This window comes from Magnolia sinica, chromosome 12 (assembly GCF_029962835.1).
Source record: "Magnolia sinica isolate HGM2019 chromosome 12, MsV1, whole genome shotgun sequence".
Lineage (NCBI taxonomy): Eukaryota > Viridiplantae > Streptophyta > Magnoliopsida > Magnoliales > Magnoliaceae > Magnolia > Magnolia sinica.
In genome coordinates this window covers 8,967,654-8,985,671 of record NC_080584.1, presented here as the reverse complement: position 1 = coordinate 8,985,671, position 18,018 = coordinate 8,967,654, and the positions used below count along the sequence as shown (strand labels likewise).

The 18,018-nt window shown below is 41.8% G+C and overlaps 1 protein-coding gene across 1 annotated transcript in view; it reads left to right on the top strand.

Moving 5' to 3' along the window:
* Positions 1-18,018, top strand: part of LOC131219915 (probable LRR receptor-like serine/threonine-protein kinase At1g56130) — a 140,191-nt gene that overhangs the window by 80,559 nt on the left and 41,614 nt on the right. The window contains exons 15-19 of the mRNA XM_058214901.1: positions 5,997-6,078; positions 6,213-6,280; positions 9,611-9,716; positions 11,383-12,279; positions 12,377-12,964. Of these exons, the coding sequence (XP_058070884.1) occupies positions 5,997-6,078; positions 6,213-6,280; positions 9,611-9,716; positions 11,383-12,279; positions 12,377-12,964 (1,741 nt within the window). The remainder of the gene's footprint in view (positions 1-5,996; positions 6,079-6,212; positions 6,281-9,610; positions 9,717-11,382; positions 12,280-12,376; positions 12,965-18,018) is intronic.

Genomic DNA, 18,018 nt, shown 5'->3' with positions numbered 1-18,018 from the left:
CCACATTGATGTATGTGTATAATCCATGCCGTCCATCCTTCTTGTCGTGTCATTTTAGGGCTATGGCCCAAATATTAGCCTGATCCAGAGCTCGTGTGGGTCACATAATAGAAAATAATGGCGACAATGGAACCCGCTATTGAAACTTTTCAGGCTAACTGTGATGTTTGTTAGAAGTGTACACTACCCAAGTCAGGACTTTTTAGGCCCATGGCGAACAGGCCGACAAGAGGGACAGAACGGATCACCCCATTGTGGGCCTTAGGCTATTGTACCAATGGCTATCCTTTCATTTAGTAGTAAAGGAAGTGAACATGCAACAACTGCAACTCATATCACATGAGAAACATGACCCATATAACATGATAACTATGACCCACAACAACCACGACCCTGACCCATGACAACTATGACCCTTACCACATTACAACTACGACCCATATAACATGACAACCACGACCCATATAATATGATAACCACGACCCATATAACATGATAACTACAATCCATGACAACTACGACCCATATAATATGACAACCACGACCTATATAATATGACAACCGCGACCCATATAACATAACAACCACAACCCATGAAAACTACGACCTTTACCACATTATAACCACGACCCGTACTGCATTACAACCACGACCTGAGAATTTGACCATACATCAAGGCCCACATTAATGTATGTGAATAATCCATGCCGCCCATCCTTTTTGTCATGTCATTTTAGGGCTAGAGCCCAAATATTAGCCTGATCCACTGCTCGTGTGGGCCACATAATAGAAAATTATTGTGACAATGGCAACCAAGTCAGGACTTTTTCGGCCCATGGCGAGTAGGCTAACAAGGTGGATGGAACAGATCACTCCATTATGGGCCTTAAGGTATGGTACCAATGGCTATCCTTTCGTTTGGTAGTAAAGGAAGTGAATATGTAACAACCGCGACCCATACCACATGAGAACCACGACCCATATAACATGATAACTACGACCCACGACAACCACGATCCATATAACATGACAACCACAGCCCATGACAACTACAACCCTTACCACATTACAACCACGACCCATATAACATGACAACCATGACCCATGATAACTACGACCCATATAAAATGACACCCACGACCCATGAAAATCACGACCCATATAACTTGACAATCACAACCCATATAATATGATAACCTCGACCCTTAATACATGACACCCACGATCCATTCCTAAGGCCCACTGTACTATTTACTTGACATCCAATCTGTTGATTAGGTTATAAAAACAGATGAAGGGAAAAAATAAAAATCAGCTTGATCCAAAACTTTTATGGCCCTCGAAAAGTTTTTAATGGTCTAGGATGCTCATTCAACATTGTTTCCTGTAATGTAGTCCACTTGAGAATTTAAATTTTATAATGTATTGCCTTGGAAGACCATAAACATATATCATTTGTTAAAGGTCAAGGTTGTTATGTATTAAAGGTCTAGATCGTGGTTGCCACATGTTAAGCGTCGAAGTTGTCATATGTTAAAGGTTTGGGTCGTGGTTGTCATGTGTTAATGGGCGCGGATTAGCTACTGACAGGTTGAGTAGCGGGACTCGTTACTGAAGTGACATCACCAAGTTCCGTGGGCCACACCATGATGTATGTTTTGTATCCACACCTTTCATCCATTTGAAGAGATCATTTTAGGGCAATATCCAAAGAATGAGTTAAATCCAAAACTCCTGTGGACCCCAGCACAGAAAACAGTGGGGAAGTGACGCCCACCAGTAAAAACTTCTAAAGGCCACAAAAGTTTTAGATCAAGTTGATATTTGTGTTTTCCCTTACTTCATGTCTTTTTCAACTTTTGAACAGGTTGGATTTCAAATAAACATTATGGTGAGCCTTAGGATAGTTTCAATGGTGGGAATCACTCTCCCCACTGTTTTCTGTGGTGGGGTCCACTAAAGCTTTTTATCTGCTTCATTCTTTGGCTCATCCTCTAAAATGATATCTCAAAATGGATGGATGGTGTGAATACAACATATACATCATAGTGGGGCCCACAAAACTTGGTGAAGTCACTGCAGTAGCCGACTCGCTGCTCAGTCTATTAGTATCTAATCCATGTCCATCCCCATTGGATGGAAGCGGATTGGCTGGTGTACCTCACACCAGCTATATAGTTGTTGTATTAACGTCAGCGTTCTATGGGTCCTATCATGAGGTATGTGTTATATCCAAACCGTCCATTTATTTGACGAGCTCGTTTTAAGACTTAGATAAAAAATAATATCTAACTATCAAGTGGACCACACTGCAAAAAGTAGTGGGGGATTGAACGTCTACCATTGGAACCTTTTTGGGGTCACAGAAGTCTTGGATCAATATAAAATTTGTCTTTCCTATTTATTCAGGTCTTTATGACCTCATGAACAGATTGGATTGAAAATAAATGTTATGGTGGGCCCTACGAATTGTTTAACGGTGAAAATCATTATCTCCGTTGTTATTTGTGGTGTGGTCCATATGATCTTTGGATATTATTCATTTTTTAGATAATGCTCTAAAATGATCTCTAAAAATAGATGAACAATGTAGATATAATAAATACATCACTGTGGGGCCACCTAACTTTGATCTACTTTGAACCATTCGTACAACTCAGAGCTAGAGGAGCATCACTGCGTCAGTACGCTCGTCCTCACACGACACATACCTACAGCAGTAGGGGAGACGGATTAGCTATCCCCTGACACCAGCCCTGTGGCTGGTTGTTGGTGATCTGTGGGCCCGACTATGATGTATTTGTTTCATCCATTCCATTCAATCATTTTTACAGATCATTTTATGGATTAATGCAAACAATGATAGGGATATAAATCTCGGGTGGACCACACCACAAGAAAACAATAATGATTGGATATCCACCATTAAAATCCTCCTAAGGCCCACTGTACTGTTTATTTGACATCCAATCTGTTGATTGGGTCATAAAGACCCAGATGAAGGGAAAAAATAAATATTAGCTTGATCTAAAACTTTTATGGCCCCCAAAACGTTTTTAATGGTCATCATTCATTCAACACTGTTTCCTGTAATGTGTTCCACTTGAGATTTCGATGTACCTATTCTTTTTCCTCATAACCTAAAGTGATCTATCAAAATAGATGGACGGTGTGGATGAAACACATACATCATTGTGGGGCCCACAAAGCACCAACTACCAGCCATTGGCCAGTGGCAGGGGATTAACCAATCCATTCTCGATGTTAGGTTGGAAGCAGATTGCGTACTGAGTAACTCAATACCCTAAGCGTACTGAGTAAATTCTGTAGGATCCACCGCAATTTATTAATTTTATCCACTTCATTCATCAATTTTGAAAGATAATTTTAGGGCTGAGCATAAAAATGAAGTATATAAAAACTTTAAGTGGACCACACCAAACGAAATAGTGTGAATTGAACCTACCTTTGAAAATTTCTTAGGGGCTACAGAAGTGTTGGATCAAGCTTATATTTATTTTTTTCCCTTCATCCATGTCCTTGTGATCATATTAACAAGATTAATGAGAAATAAACATAACTGTGGGCCTTAAAAAGGTTTTAACGGTGGAAATCATTATTCCAACTGTTTCCAATGGTAAGGTCCACTTGATCTTTGGGTATGATTAAATTTTGGGTTCAACCGCTAAAATAAGATGAAAAAATGCATGGACGGCATGGATAGACCACATACATTCATGGTGATATAGTCAATCCGCTTCTGCTTCTAACGCGAATTAGAAGTTACTCGACTTACGTGTAGCTATAGGAGTCTTCGAGGAGTTCAGATTCCCGAGACCTGGGGAAGGCTATTTTAGTAAGTCACATTACTCGACTTATGCATCCTAATATATGTAGAGATGAATGGTCTTATTGGGCTCATCGACTTACGCATCACGACCCATATAACATAGCAACTATGACCCATATAACTTGGCAACTACGACCCATGACAACCACGACTCATATAACATGATAACTACGACCCATATAACTTGACAACTATGACCCATGACAACCACGACCCATATAATATGACAACCTCAACCCTTGCTACATGACAACCACGATCCATTCGAAGGGTCGTGGTTCACATGCACAATAGATCATGGTTTTCATCCACAAAGGGCCGTGGTTGTCATGTTGCATGGTTCATGGTTTACAACGTGTTTACTTCCTTTTCTACCAAACCATTGGTGTAAGGCCCACAATAGGGTGATCTGATCCATCCACATTGTCGACTAGCTCGTTGTGGGCCCAAAAAGTCCTAACTTGTGCATTATCTACTTCTAACAAGCATCGCATGAGAACCATGACCCATATAACATGATAACTATGACCCACGACAACCACGACCCATATAACATGACAACAATGACCCATAAGAACTACGACACTCACTACATTACAACCATGATCCATATAATATGATAACCATGACTCATATAATATGACAATCACGACCCATATAACATGAGAACCACAGCCCATATAACATAATAACTACGATCCATGACAACTACGACCTATGACAACCACGATCCATAACAACTATGACCCTTACCCCATTACAATGACGAGCCTTACCATATTACAACCACGACCCATATAACATGATAACTACGACCCGTGACAACCACGACCCATACTGCATTACAACCACGACCTGAGAATTTGACCATACATCGAGGCCCACATTGGTGGGCCACATGAGCATTGGATCGAGCTGATATTTGGGCCCTAGTCCTAAAATGACATGACAAGAAGGATGGGCGGCATGGATGAAACACATACATGGTGGTGAATTGTAGTTGTCATGTTACATGGGTCGTGGTTCTCATGTTATATGGGTCGTGATTGTCATATTATATGGGTCGTGGTTGTCATGTTATATGGGTCGTGGTTGTAATGTGGTAAGGGTCAGTTGTCATGGGCCGTGGTTATCATGGGTCGTAGTTATCATGTTATACGGGTCATATTTCTCATGTGACATGGGTCGCGATTGTTACATGTTCACTTCCTTTACTACTAAATGAAAGGATAGTCATTGATACAATAGCCTAAGGCTCAATGAGGTGATCCGTTCCATCCATCTTACTGGCTTGCTCGCCGTGGGCCCAAAATGTGCTGACCTGGGCAGTGCATACTTCTAACAAACATCATAGTGAGCCTGGAAAGTTTCAACAGTGGGTTCCATTGTCACCATTATTTTCTATTATGTGACCAACACGAACTCTGGATCAAGCTAATATTTGGGCTTTAGCCCTAAAATGACATGACAAGAAGGATGGGCGGCATGGATTATACACATACATCAATGTGGGCCCCACAAGTTTGGTCCTTGCCAATGCACAAAAAAAAGGTTCCATACACATCACTTTCTTGGCATTAAATATGACCTAACTTCTTGTTCCCTAGAAAACCATGCAACTATTGAAACAAGTACAAGGGCATTTTGGTCCAAGTAATTTTCGAAAGCTTGTCAGAAGGCCACTTTTAGGATATATAGAATGTCGTAGCTTTCTAAGTAATTTGCACAAACTTCGAGGCTAGTATGGTCAATTTCCCATTTAATAATGCAGGTCAAACGATTTGACGCAAACCTGCTCCATGGATCCAAATTTTAGACCCAGACATCCTATTTAACCCAACCCATTTGCACCCTAATGTATGAGTAAAAATGAACAGATGGAAAAAGACGAATGCTATCTATTCAACTTACATGTGCAGAACACCTAATGAGATAAGAAATTAGATGCCCGGGCCAAGGCATGCTACCAATGGTCCCCATCTAATGAGTGAAAATGATCTCTTATACATGCACCACGCTAGAACATGCACTCTAAATCTCCTCTTCAATCTCTCCTTTTCTGTATAGCCTCATCATTTCTCTTTGAACTACTTCTAACGATATATGCAGCATTGACCATAAGCTCCTTAAACTATCTCCTTTTCAGGAACCTGGTTGCTAACAACTTCGACGTTAGTAGTTTTAATAACAGGTATTTTACAAATGATGCCGTTCTACTCATCTCGACAAAATAAAAGCATAGCTATGCACTTTTTGTAATTGTCCAATGATCCCGCAATTCCTACATTGGTTGTATATCCTTTTTTTCATAAGAAATTCAGTCCATTAGTGGCATTTAAGTGTTTGATTCTTTTATATTCAGTACTTCTTTGCCTTGGGGATTGAATTGTCTTCAACGGGACTTTTCATGCTATCAAGATTCTCTAACCGGTAAGCCGTCTTTTCTTCTTCATTTTTTTTTTTACTATAAGTTATACATGGCTAGAACCCCTGACGTCAATGTTCAAACACACTCTTATCTACTACATAGGCTTCTTTTGGCTACATTTTGAATGCACAAGAGAATTGACCTGAAAGCATTTATTCAAGAAGAAATGAGAAAAAGTAATGAGGAAGTAGTAGGCGATCACAAATAAATTTCTTATAAGTCTGAAAGCAACAAAATTACCAATTGACACCAGGATCCTCAATATAAATACTAAGAGAGGAAGCCAAAAAACTGGTTATTTTCACTTGATTGTGTTGGGAGTTGAAACCTCTTAATGGGCACGGAAGCAACCTCAGAATAAATTAAACACATAATAGAGAATGAAAAACAACAAGCAAACACAGATAACACTCAGATTTTTACTTGAAAAACTCTTAAGGGAAAAAGTAACACCATAGTACAAAATGACAATCAATCCACTATAAATGATGAATTACAAGAGATTGAACAATTTACATAATAGAAAACCCTAGCTTTTCCCTTTGCAAAATCCTAAAAATCATGTAGGCTCTCCTTGTTCTACCCTAATCGATCTTAGAGACGTACTTATATACCCCTATACAAGATTAGAAACAAAACCCAAACTTTCTATATATATAAAACTTACGCATTCCGTTGGTCGCACCTTCGGTCAACTGAGATATAAACAAAGTTTGTTAGTCAATCGAAACAAACCTCAGTTGACTAGGAACTTCACAGCATGCTTCGGTCGAGCCAACTACACTGCACCATATTAAAGGCACTTGATCAATAATGTCTACCGTGGCTTTAATCATCTAGCTCCATTGTTCTAAGTTGTTATCACAATCTTTAATCATCTTCATTATAACACAATCATCATCACTTCTCATCAACACTTCATCTTCATTTCTTCGTTACCAAGCCTAGAGAAGTCGAACACAACTTGAACTTCTCTGCAAGAACAACATTCATAAGCATGCCAGAAGGATTTTTACTAGTGTGAATGTTCTCAAGAGTAACACCTCCTTCCTCTAGCATCTTCCGGATGAAATGATAACAAACGTTAATGTGTTTAGTCCGAGAGTGTTACATTGAGTTATTCACCAAATTGATAACACTCTCATTATCACAATGCATAGGCACAACTTTCTAGTGAAACCCTAACTCATTCATCATCCCTTTCAACATACAACTTCCTTGAATGTTTCCATCACTACCATATATTCAGCTTCAGTTGTGGAAAGAGCAACTACAGACTAAAGCTTCAACATCTGACTGAAGCTTCAACATCCAACTGATTGCTCCACCCACTAACATAAACGAGTAACCAGAATTCAACATTCTATTATCCATGCTTCCTACATAATACATATCAACATGGCCTACAAGTCTCTCCGTAGAATTTTTTAATGTCAGGACGTAGTCTGTCATACCTCGTATGTAACAAAGCAACCATTTCACTACCTCTCAATGTGGCTTGTCGGGGTTTGACATGTATCTACTCACAACACCTACTGCATATGTAATATCCAGTCTAATACAGACCATGACAGTAATAAGACTATCGACAACGCTCGAGTAGGGCACATAAGATATATACCATTTTCTTTATCTAACGAAGGGCATTGCTCTGAAGAAAGTCGAAAATGTGCAGCGTAGGGTGTGCTAATCGGTTTTACCTTTTTCAATCCAAACTTGACTAAGACATTTTCAAGATACTCCTCTTAAGAAAGTCATAGCTTGCTTCTTTCCCTATCTCGGTATATATCAATGCTGAGAATCCTTTTTACATCACTCAGATCTTTCATCTAAAATGTCCTGGATAATTAAGTCTTCAATATATTGATTTCAGATATGTTATATCTGATGATAAGCATATCATCAACATATAACACCAGAATGATGAATTTCCTGTTATTCAGTGATCTAAAATAGATACAATGATCGAATTTGCTTATGATAAATCCCTGCCTCAACATGAAAGAATCAAATTTGTTGTACCATTACCTAGGAAATTGTTTCATGCCGTACAACGACCTTTTTAACCTACAAGCCATATTCTACTTTCCCTGTACCTCAAACCCATTAGGTTGTTTTATGTAGATTTGGTCTTCTATTTTCCTATATAGAAACGCAGTCTTCAAATCTAACTGTTCCAATTTCAAATTGTATTGGACAATCAACGCCAATACAAATCTGATAGATACTTTCTTGACTACAAGCATGAATATCTCACCGATGTCGACCCCTTTCTGAGTATAACCATTCATTACCATTCTAGCCCTGTACATATCTAGTTTTTTCTGAAAAATCCACTTGCACCAGATTGCTTTTCACCCAATGGGCAGGTCCACCAGATCTCACGTTTCATTCTTGTATAGAGAGGTCATCTCATCATGCATCACTACCGTCCACTTCTCTGCATCTCAATCTTCAACTACTTCCTAAAAAGAAGACAGATCCCTCTCATCCGTAATGAGAGAAAACGTAACATTTAAGTCATCACTGTACTCAATGGTAATCTACGACCCCTTGGTGAATTTCTCTTAACCGATGGTGGCACCACCTCTTCTTGTACTTGATCTATCTGTGGCTCAGCTTCTTCAAGTGTTTTAACTTTGTATGCTTCAACATCAATCATTGATTTTCCATTTCTTTGTTCTCATCCTTTTGAAATAAATAACCTTTATTAAACTTGACGTCCCGACTAAATATGAATTTTTATGAAACCCGATCATACAATCTGTATCATTTCACCCTCACCATCATAACTAACAAAAGTACACTTCTTAGCCCTTTGGTCCAGCTTATCTCTTTTAAATGGCAATAGATAAGAATAAGCATCACAACCAAATATCTGCAACCGCAAGTAATCAACTGCCTGACCACTCCATACATCACCTATAATTTTATAATCAACAGGTGTAGATAGAAATCGATTCACTAAATAGAAAGTCGTAGAAATGGCCTCAACCCATAGCTCCTACCCCAACCCAGTATTACTCAACATACTTTGGGTCCTTTCCAAAAGAGTGATTCATATGCTCAACCACATCATTCTACTCTAGTGTATACCTCATTGTGTTGTGCCTCACTATCCCCTCGTTCTTAGAATATTAATCAAACTCCCTATAAGTAAATTTTCCTTCGTTATTTGTTTCATTAATTTTCACCTTCCACCATGTCTGTTTTTCAACCATTGACGTCCACATCTTGAAAGTGGCGAAAACATTAGATTTATGTTTTGTTGGGTGAAAAAGTAGTTAAATCTATTAAGTTGACTTATGAAATGGACCAACTCTACTAAATAGCACAGACCCTTTGAGATTCGAGCCCCAAGGGGCATTTACTTCCAAATACAGACCGATCTCTAAGGAGGTCGATGCAACTGTAAGGACACTAAAAGAGAATGCAACTGTAAGTCCACTCAAATGGCCAATTGCCAACCTAACCCATAGGTCGGCTGCAGCTCGGCTATAGATCGGCCATAGGTCAGTCATAGGTCAATTAATAGCTCGAATATAGCTCGACCGTAGCTTGACCAAAGCTCGATAATAGCTCGGGACAGCCTCAAAACAAGGTAAACACTGACTTAGCAGGAAGTTCAGCATAGCTTATACAATTTACCCTCAGATCAATAGCCCGAGAATCTTTCTAACAACCTGAAGATCTCTCCCAAAATCTTCAGAGGATCAGATCGGATCCCGAGAAACTTAGACGACGATAATCATGGTGAAATCCCAGGCGAATCTCTAAACGGATTTGTCCCAAACATATTGGGAAAGACTCCTCATGCCATTGTCTTCCTCCCTCTATAAATAAAGGTACCCTCAACCAATGTAAGGTATGTACACTCATTCTAACACTCGACTGGTGACTCTTTTCCTTAAAGATCATCTCCCTAAAAGACCTAAGGTCCTGACTTAGGCATCAGAGGGTCTCCGGTACTAGCCAGGGTGTCCTTTGTCTGCTCTTTTCACCTCTGCAGGTTCCAAAGGGTCAACCAGGGAAGGTCTACCGAAAAACTGCATCAATAGTTTGGCGACGTCTATGGGAACGATGTCTTAAGTCGTTCTTGCTTTACTAGATAAACTCTAGACAATACTACAATGGTTATAGGGAAGAAGAAAGCTCAGTCCCCTCCAGTTGTAATTCCAATTGTAACCCTACCTGCACCTGATTGTACACCACCGCCCCTTGAAGAAGAACAACTCGAACAACAGGAGAGTCATCAAGGTTCTTCCTCACAGCTTCATGCCAATTCTGGCTCCAGTAGATGGGGGTAGTGATCTCGCATAAAGGGAGATCGATTGAACACCCTCGAAAAAGAAGTTGGGGAAATAAGGGAAAACATGAGCTACATGAAGCAGATGCTGGAGTAACTGTAACCTTAACATGTCCAAAGAAGCGAACCAAGCAACATCCCCCTCAACCTTCCTGCATGCGCGATGCTTCTCACAGGAGCCAACAGCATAGCTCGGTCAGACCTACCCCGTCTCACATCTTAGCGACCGTGCCTTTACATGCCTTCAATCTACACCACGATTTATATCGAAAAAGGTGTGGTAAGGCCCCAGCCGAGACTACTGCTAAGAGTGGCAAGCCTTGGGAGGCCGAGCTAAAGAACTTGCAAGATCAGATCAGGGATATGCAACATGCTTATCGAGCTAATGCGCCAACACATGGCGCAGTGGAAGAGTCTGAGCCCCCATTTACAGCCGACATCATGTGGGTGTGGCTGCTGGACAGGTTTCGGCTGCCCCGGATCACTTCATTTTTAGGGAACACCAACCCGTCAGAGCACATGGAGTCCTTTCGAGTCTACATGGAACTCCACGATGCCTCTGATGAAGTCATGTATCAAGCCTTCTCTTTAACTTTGGATAGAGCCGCCTGACTGTGGTTCAAGTAGTTGAAGCCGAACTCCATCAGTTCATTTTCTCAACTCGGCCAAGCCTTTATCACAAATTTCATCGAAGGAAAGAAAAGGCTCAAGGCACCTGCCCATCTCCTTCATGTCGTGCAGAAAGATGGCGAGCTTCTGAAAGATTATATAAAGCGCTTCAATCTGGAAGCCTTATAGGTCCATAAGCACTCAGAAGAGGTCACGCTCAATGCTATCATGAGTGGGCTGAGGGATAAGGAGTTCCTCATCTCGCTGGACAAGAATCATCCCACAACAATGGTCGAACTACTGAATAGGTCACAGAAGTATGCTAATGCTGAAGAGTCTCGGATCCTACGAGACGTCGTCCAGAACAAGGTTCCTCCAACAAATGAACAACACGTAAAGGCAGAGCCAAGCTTAGCCAATACGAGTAGGAAGAGGGAGGATGACCGATCGCGGGACGATCGTAGGCCAAACAAGCAGCCCGACAATAAGTTCAAAACTTACACCTCTCTCAACAAAACACCAAAACAAGTTCTAATGGAAATCAAAGAAAAGCGTATCCTCCATTGGCCAAACAAGTTGAAGTCCAATCCCAATAAGAGGAGCAAAAGCAAGTATTGCTTCTTCCATCAAGATCACAAACATAACACGAGCGATTTTTCCAACCTCAAGCAAGAGATTGAAGCACTCATTCGTGACGGCCATCTCGGGGAGTATGTGAACTGTAAAGGAGACAGGGTTACAACAACAGATGAGCAGTCAATCAACAATAAACCGACTGGGGAGATCCGCGCTATCTTCAGAGGCCATGAAGGTGGAGGTGACTTGAAAAATGCTCGGAAGGCATACGCTAGAAGCATTGGTCGTCCCGAAGAAGAAGTCTTGCTAATCGGGAGACCTCTAAAAGAACAAAAAGTGGAGAAGCATAACATGAACTTCACTGAAGAAGATGCCCGAGGAATCCACCACCCACATGATGATGCTCTAGTGGTTACCCTGACCATAGCCAATCGAAAGGTGTTTCGGATCCTCATCGACACCGGATCGTCTGCTAATGTGCTCTTCGTCCAGGCTTTCAACAAGATGGGAGTAGGTCGATCCCTACTTCGACCCATCAGAACCATGTTGCTCAGTTTCTCAGGTGGGAAGATCATATCTAAAGGGGCAATTCAGCTTTCGCTCTCAGCTAGGGACGGGCAAACTAAGTCACCACGATGGTCGACTTCTTGGTAATAGATTGTCGTCTGTTTACAACACTATCCTTGGTCGACAATCTCTGAATGCCCTGCGAGCTGTGGTCTCGACCTTTCACCTAGCCATGAAGTTCCCGACCGATCAAGGGGTCAGGTTAGTAAAGGGCGACCAACATGATGCCCGACAGTGCTACGGAATGGCACTAAAAACCTCGCACCAAACGATGACTATTACTTCCTTGGATCCGCATAAAGAATCCAAGGAAAGAAGTCGCCCCATGAAAGACCTTGTTCCCATTCCAGTGGACGAGTCTGACCCATCTAAAACTGTCCAAATTGGGTCTTCCCTAACAACACCGCTACGGGATAACATGGTAGCTCTCCTCCAACAATTCGCAGACATCTTCGCATGGTTTCACAAAGACATGCCTGACATCGACTCCAAGATCAGTGTACATCGACTGAACGCCGACCCCGCTCACCGAACAATTCGACAGAGGCGTCGTGTGCTCGGTTCCAAAAGATACGCAGTGATCGGAGAAGAAGTCAATAAACTTCTTAAGGCCAAGTTCATTGAGGAAGTCTGTTTTACGGACTAGATAGCCAACATCGTGTTGGTAAAGAAAGCTAATGAGAAATGACGGGTCTGTGTGGACTACAGCACAATGGGGCATAAGCTACTGAGTTTCATGGATGCGTACTCCGGTCATAATCAAATTGTAATGCATCCAAATGATTAAAAAAAACTGACTATTTCACTAACAAAGGTCTTTATTATTATCGAGTCATGCCCTTTGGATTGAAAAATGCAGGCGCTACTTATCAGTGATTGGTCAACAAAATGTTCGTCCAACAGATAAGGCGTACAATGGAGGTCCATATCGACGATATGCTCATCAAGAGCGTCAAAGCTACAGACCATATTGCTGACCTCGAGGAAATGTTCTTCATCCTTCGCAAGTACTGAATGAAGCTAAACTCGAACAAATGTGCTTTCGGGGTTAGCTCAGGAAAGTTCCTTGGCTTCTTAGTCAGCCAGCGAGGAATTGAAGTGAATTCTGAGAAGACTAAGGCTCTCCTTGATATGCAATCACCAAAGACGATCAAAAATGTTCAACGACTTACAGGAAGGATCACCGCCCTTAATTGCTTCGTGTCCCAAGCTATAGACAAATGTCTTCCCTTTTTCAAACAGTTGAGGGGAAAACAAGTGGTAAACTAGACGGAAGAATGCGAGGCGGCCTTCTAGCAGGAAAAATTAGCTTTAGCTTTGGTCGTTTCCTCTCGATGCCTGCAGCTATATTTTCAGGCTCATACCATTATCATCATCTTAGCCAATCAACCACTATGTTAAGTGCTCCAAAAATCCAAAGCTTCAGGACGACTGACTAAGTGGGCAATCAAGTTAAGCGAGTTCAACATCAAGTATCAACCCCGAGTAGCCATCAAAGGTCAGGCAGTGGTAGATTTTATCGTTGAGCTAACTCCTGGACCCGAGCAAGCCACCGACTCCCCCCGCCAGGAGCTTGTCCTGAGTGTAGCACCGGACCAAAAATCTCCCAAATTGTCTAACACCTAGGCTCTACCCAACCCAACCAAGTGGACGCTCTACGTTGATGGCTCATCCAATTCTAAGGAAAGTGGGGCTAAGACAGTCCTGGAGACCCTAGACCATACATGCATGCAATATGCATTAAGATTCAGATTTTAAGCCTCCAACAAAACAACGAAATACGAGGCCTTACACATCAGACTTAAACTGGCAGCCAACATGGGGGCTCAATATCTCGAAGTTTTCAGCAATTCCTAATTGGTCGTCAATCAAATAGTCAAGGCATACCAGGTCGAAAAGGAACGCATGAAAGCATATCTACGAAAGACTAAAAATTGATCGGAATGTTCAAAACTGTAGTGTTGCCCTAATCCCTCGGGCCGAGAATTTCAAAGCTAACATGCTGGCAAAACTAGCTACTGCAGATGAGGATGTGACCCAAGATCTATCCCAATCGAGTTCCTTGCAAAGCCGAGTATCGACGAAGCCGACCTCGCATCAGTCCTTTCGGTAAGCTCGGAACCAACTTGGATAGATCTAATTATCGACTACCTCAAAGAAGGCAGGTTACTCAAAGACTAAATGGAGGCATGTAGGTTGCAAACTAAAGCCGCACGATACACCATACTCAGCAACATCCTTTACAAGAAAGGTTTCTATCTCCCCTACCTCAGATGCCTCTGACCAGAAGAAGCGGAATATGTCCTAAGGGAGACCCAAGAGGGGATCTACGAAAACCACTCAGGAGGTCGAGCTTTGGCTCACAAAGTGATCCAGCAAGGTTATTACTAGCCGACCATCCAAACCGATGCTCGGTAATTCATTCAGAAATGTGACAAGTGTCAGCGCTTCGCAAACATATCTTGGCAGCCACCCGAGGAGCTCACTCCTATGACCAGGCCATGGCCATTTTCTCAGTGGGGGATCGACATAATTGGTCCCCTCCCTACTAGTAAAGGTCAGACCAAGTTTGTCATTGTAATGGTTGACTACTTCACAAAATGGGTTGAAGCTGAACGATTAGCGAACATAATTGAATAGAAGATCACCGATTTTGTCTGGAAGAACATCATATGCAGATTAGGAATTTCTCGAACCATTATCTCCGATAACAGGAAGCAATTCGATAACAAGCAATTCCAAGGGATGTGAGATAACCTAAGAATTCGCAACATCTACTCTTCGCCTCGACATCCGCAGGCAAACGAACAAGTTAAAGCGATCGACAAGATCATCAAGCACCATCTCCAAACTAAACTCAAGAATGCTAAGGGAGCTTGGGCTGAGGAACTCCCTAAAGTCTTTTGGGCATACCGAACTACCGCCCGGATGGCTACTGGGGAAACCCCTTTTCGTTAGCATATGGAGCGGAAGCGGTCACTCCTGTAGAAATCAAACTACTCACATAGCTCGAACAGAGTCTTTCGATGAACAAGTCAATACCAAGCTGATAGCATTGAGTCTCGACCTTCTCGAAGAACGGAGGGAATAAGCTCGAACCCGGACCGTTTTTCACCAACAACCAGCGACGCATTTCTACAATGCTCGAGTGAAGGTTAGAATATTCCGAACTGGCGATTTAGTCCTCCGAAAGACCTTTTACAATACCAAGGAACCAGGATCGGGAACCTTGGGCTGAAACTAGGAAGGACCCTATGTAGTAATGAGTACGAGACGACCTGGCTCATATCGACTGGAAGATCTGGACGGCTAACTTTTACTGCATCCATGGAATGCCGAACATCTCAAAATCTATTATCTTTAATAGATCAACATGAAACTCATTGTATGTTTATCAACTTCAGATTAAGTACTAATAAGAGCATTGTCACAACTTGGTTCCCGTTCGGTCTGTCATCCCCGTCGAGTCTGACCAAGGTCCGACCTATCCGGTCCGACCTCTGTTCGACCTATCTGTTCCGACCAAGGTCTAACCTTTGTTCGACCTATGAGATACAACTAGGATTTGTCCTACGTAACTCAAAACTAATCCATCCATACAAGATTGAATGTGATCTACTTGACTTGGGAAAATTTTTGCAACAAAGAAAATCTTTCCAAAAAGACAAGATTTCATTGATAAAGCCCCGAAGCCATGTTTACATCAATCAAAAGTTTACATCGGTCCAACCCCGAAGGGCACATCTACATCACAGTCTAGATCTACTAAAAAAGGGAAAGGTATTGCTGTTAACAACCCCAAGTGTAGGGTCGCGATGTAGTAACAATCTCAGTAAGACAGAGGTTGAATCCACAGGGACTGAACCTTATACGTATTCTAAAAGTAACTAGAACTAGAACTAGAACTAGAATAAGATGAAATCTAAATCAGAAGGATTTAAGAAGATAATGGTGAATGAATAAACTAAAACTTGTAAAATTCAAATGTGGGAAACTAGGGTGCCAAGGATCCACTTGTAGAGATCAAGGAGATCTATGCTTGATCATGAACACAACTGGATTTATAGTCCCATCTTCATCTAGTTGGAAGATATATTATTAAAAATCAAATCTGAACTTCCTTTAATCTAGTTTTCAAGAGATGAGAAGGATGTAAATTAGAATTGATTCCATCACAAAGCTATGCCCATAAGACAAAGCAAACAACAGAATTTAACCAATCCACAACTAATCTGAGAGATGTAAGATTGTTATGAAGGGTTCCATCATCTAACCATGCCCAGGAGAAGATGGTGAACAACAGGGATTCCTAAATTCATAATCAAAATAATGTAAAGGGAATACTCAAAGCCATCACAGATCTATTGTAATTTAAGTCACAACTAACAATTAAAACCTAAAGCATTCCTTAATATCAAACTATAATCAAAGAGAGTTCAGTGTAACATAAATCAAAAAGCAATAGAAGGCCACCCATCTTGCTGCAAGCTTCACCTCTTAGCCTTAACTAAGAGGTTTAGCCTGACATGATCATGTTAAAACCAGGAAAATATGAAAGGAAAAGAGGAAAAACAAATATGAAGGGAGGAGAAACCTATTGAAGGTCGGCCGCTCCACGATCTCGCTCTCTCTTGTGCTCCCACGCTCCAAGATGCCTCCACGGCTGCTCGGATCTAAGGATGCTTTCCCACGTCCTTCTCTCTCTTTTTTATAGGCCCCAGGGGCGGTTTAGAGGGCTGGAAGTTGGTGAAATCTATTTACGGAGCTAGCAGTCGCAAAAATGCAAACATGTTGCATTCGGACCGAGTTCTCTGCCAATCGACATCCAAGAAATTAATTTGGACTCCATGGTTGGGGTAAAGACCTCCCTTTGAAGGTTCTGAATGGCTTGGATCACCCATCCGACCACAAGCAGCAGCCCACAACTCCCCGCAACGTCCGGAGAAATCAGACATGCGTATAGTGCGAGTAGACCTACACTGACTTGTTTGGTGGGCCCCATAGTGATGTTTTTGGTGAAATCAACCCCGTTCATTGGATTCCTGGCGAAATTTCAGTCGGAAAGGAGTGGTTTTAGTCAAGTTTTGGTGCGGCCCGATGTATAAAACAAACTCGCCATTCATCCTGCATTTTTCAACGATCCACATGTGTATGTGTGCATGGGGCCAAAAGGCCACCATGGCTAGGGTCGTGCCCCCCCTCTGGACACAATGGACAATCTGCAATGGACGGTCCAGATCGTCCATATGGGAGATGGTTGGGGCTCACTAAACAAATTTGGCTGGACAGCTGTGTTTCTACACAGAGAGAGATAGAAAGAGATGGGTCAATGTGCGCTGACCCATTCTAGGCTTTTGGTGCATGGCCAGTGCACTTATGCACTGTGCACACACCACTCAAGGTGGGGTCCACTTTGATGTTTATGAGAAATCCGTTCTGTTCATCCGTTCTATCACCCCATTTAAGGGGTTGAGACCAAAATTGAAGTATATCCAGATATCAAGTGGGCCCCAAATCAGAGTATTGTGGGTTGATATGTCCGTTGGGCTACTTCCACAAGGATCCAATGGTCAAAATTCGACGTGTACGGTTCATTTGGGGTCCTCAGGCCAGATATAAAGTTTCGAACCAAACAAATGGTGGGAACCCTGTGATCTTGCATTCTAGACGACTTTTAGGCCT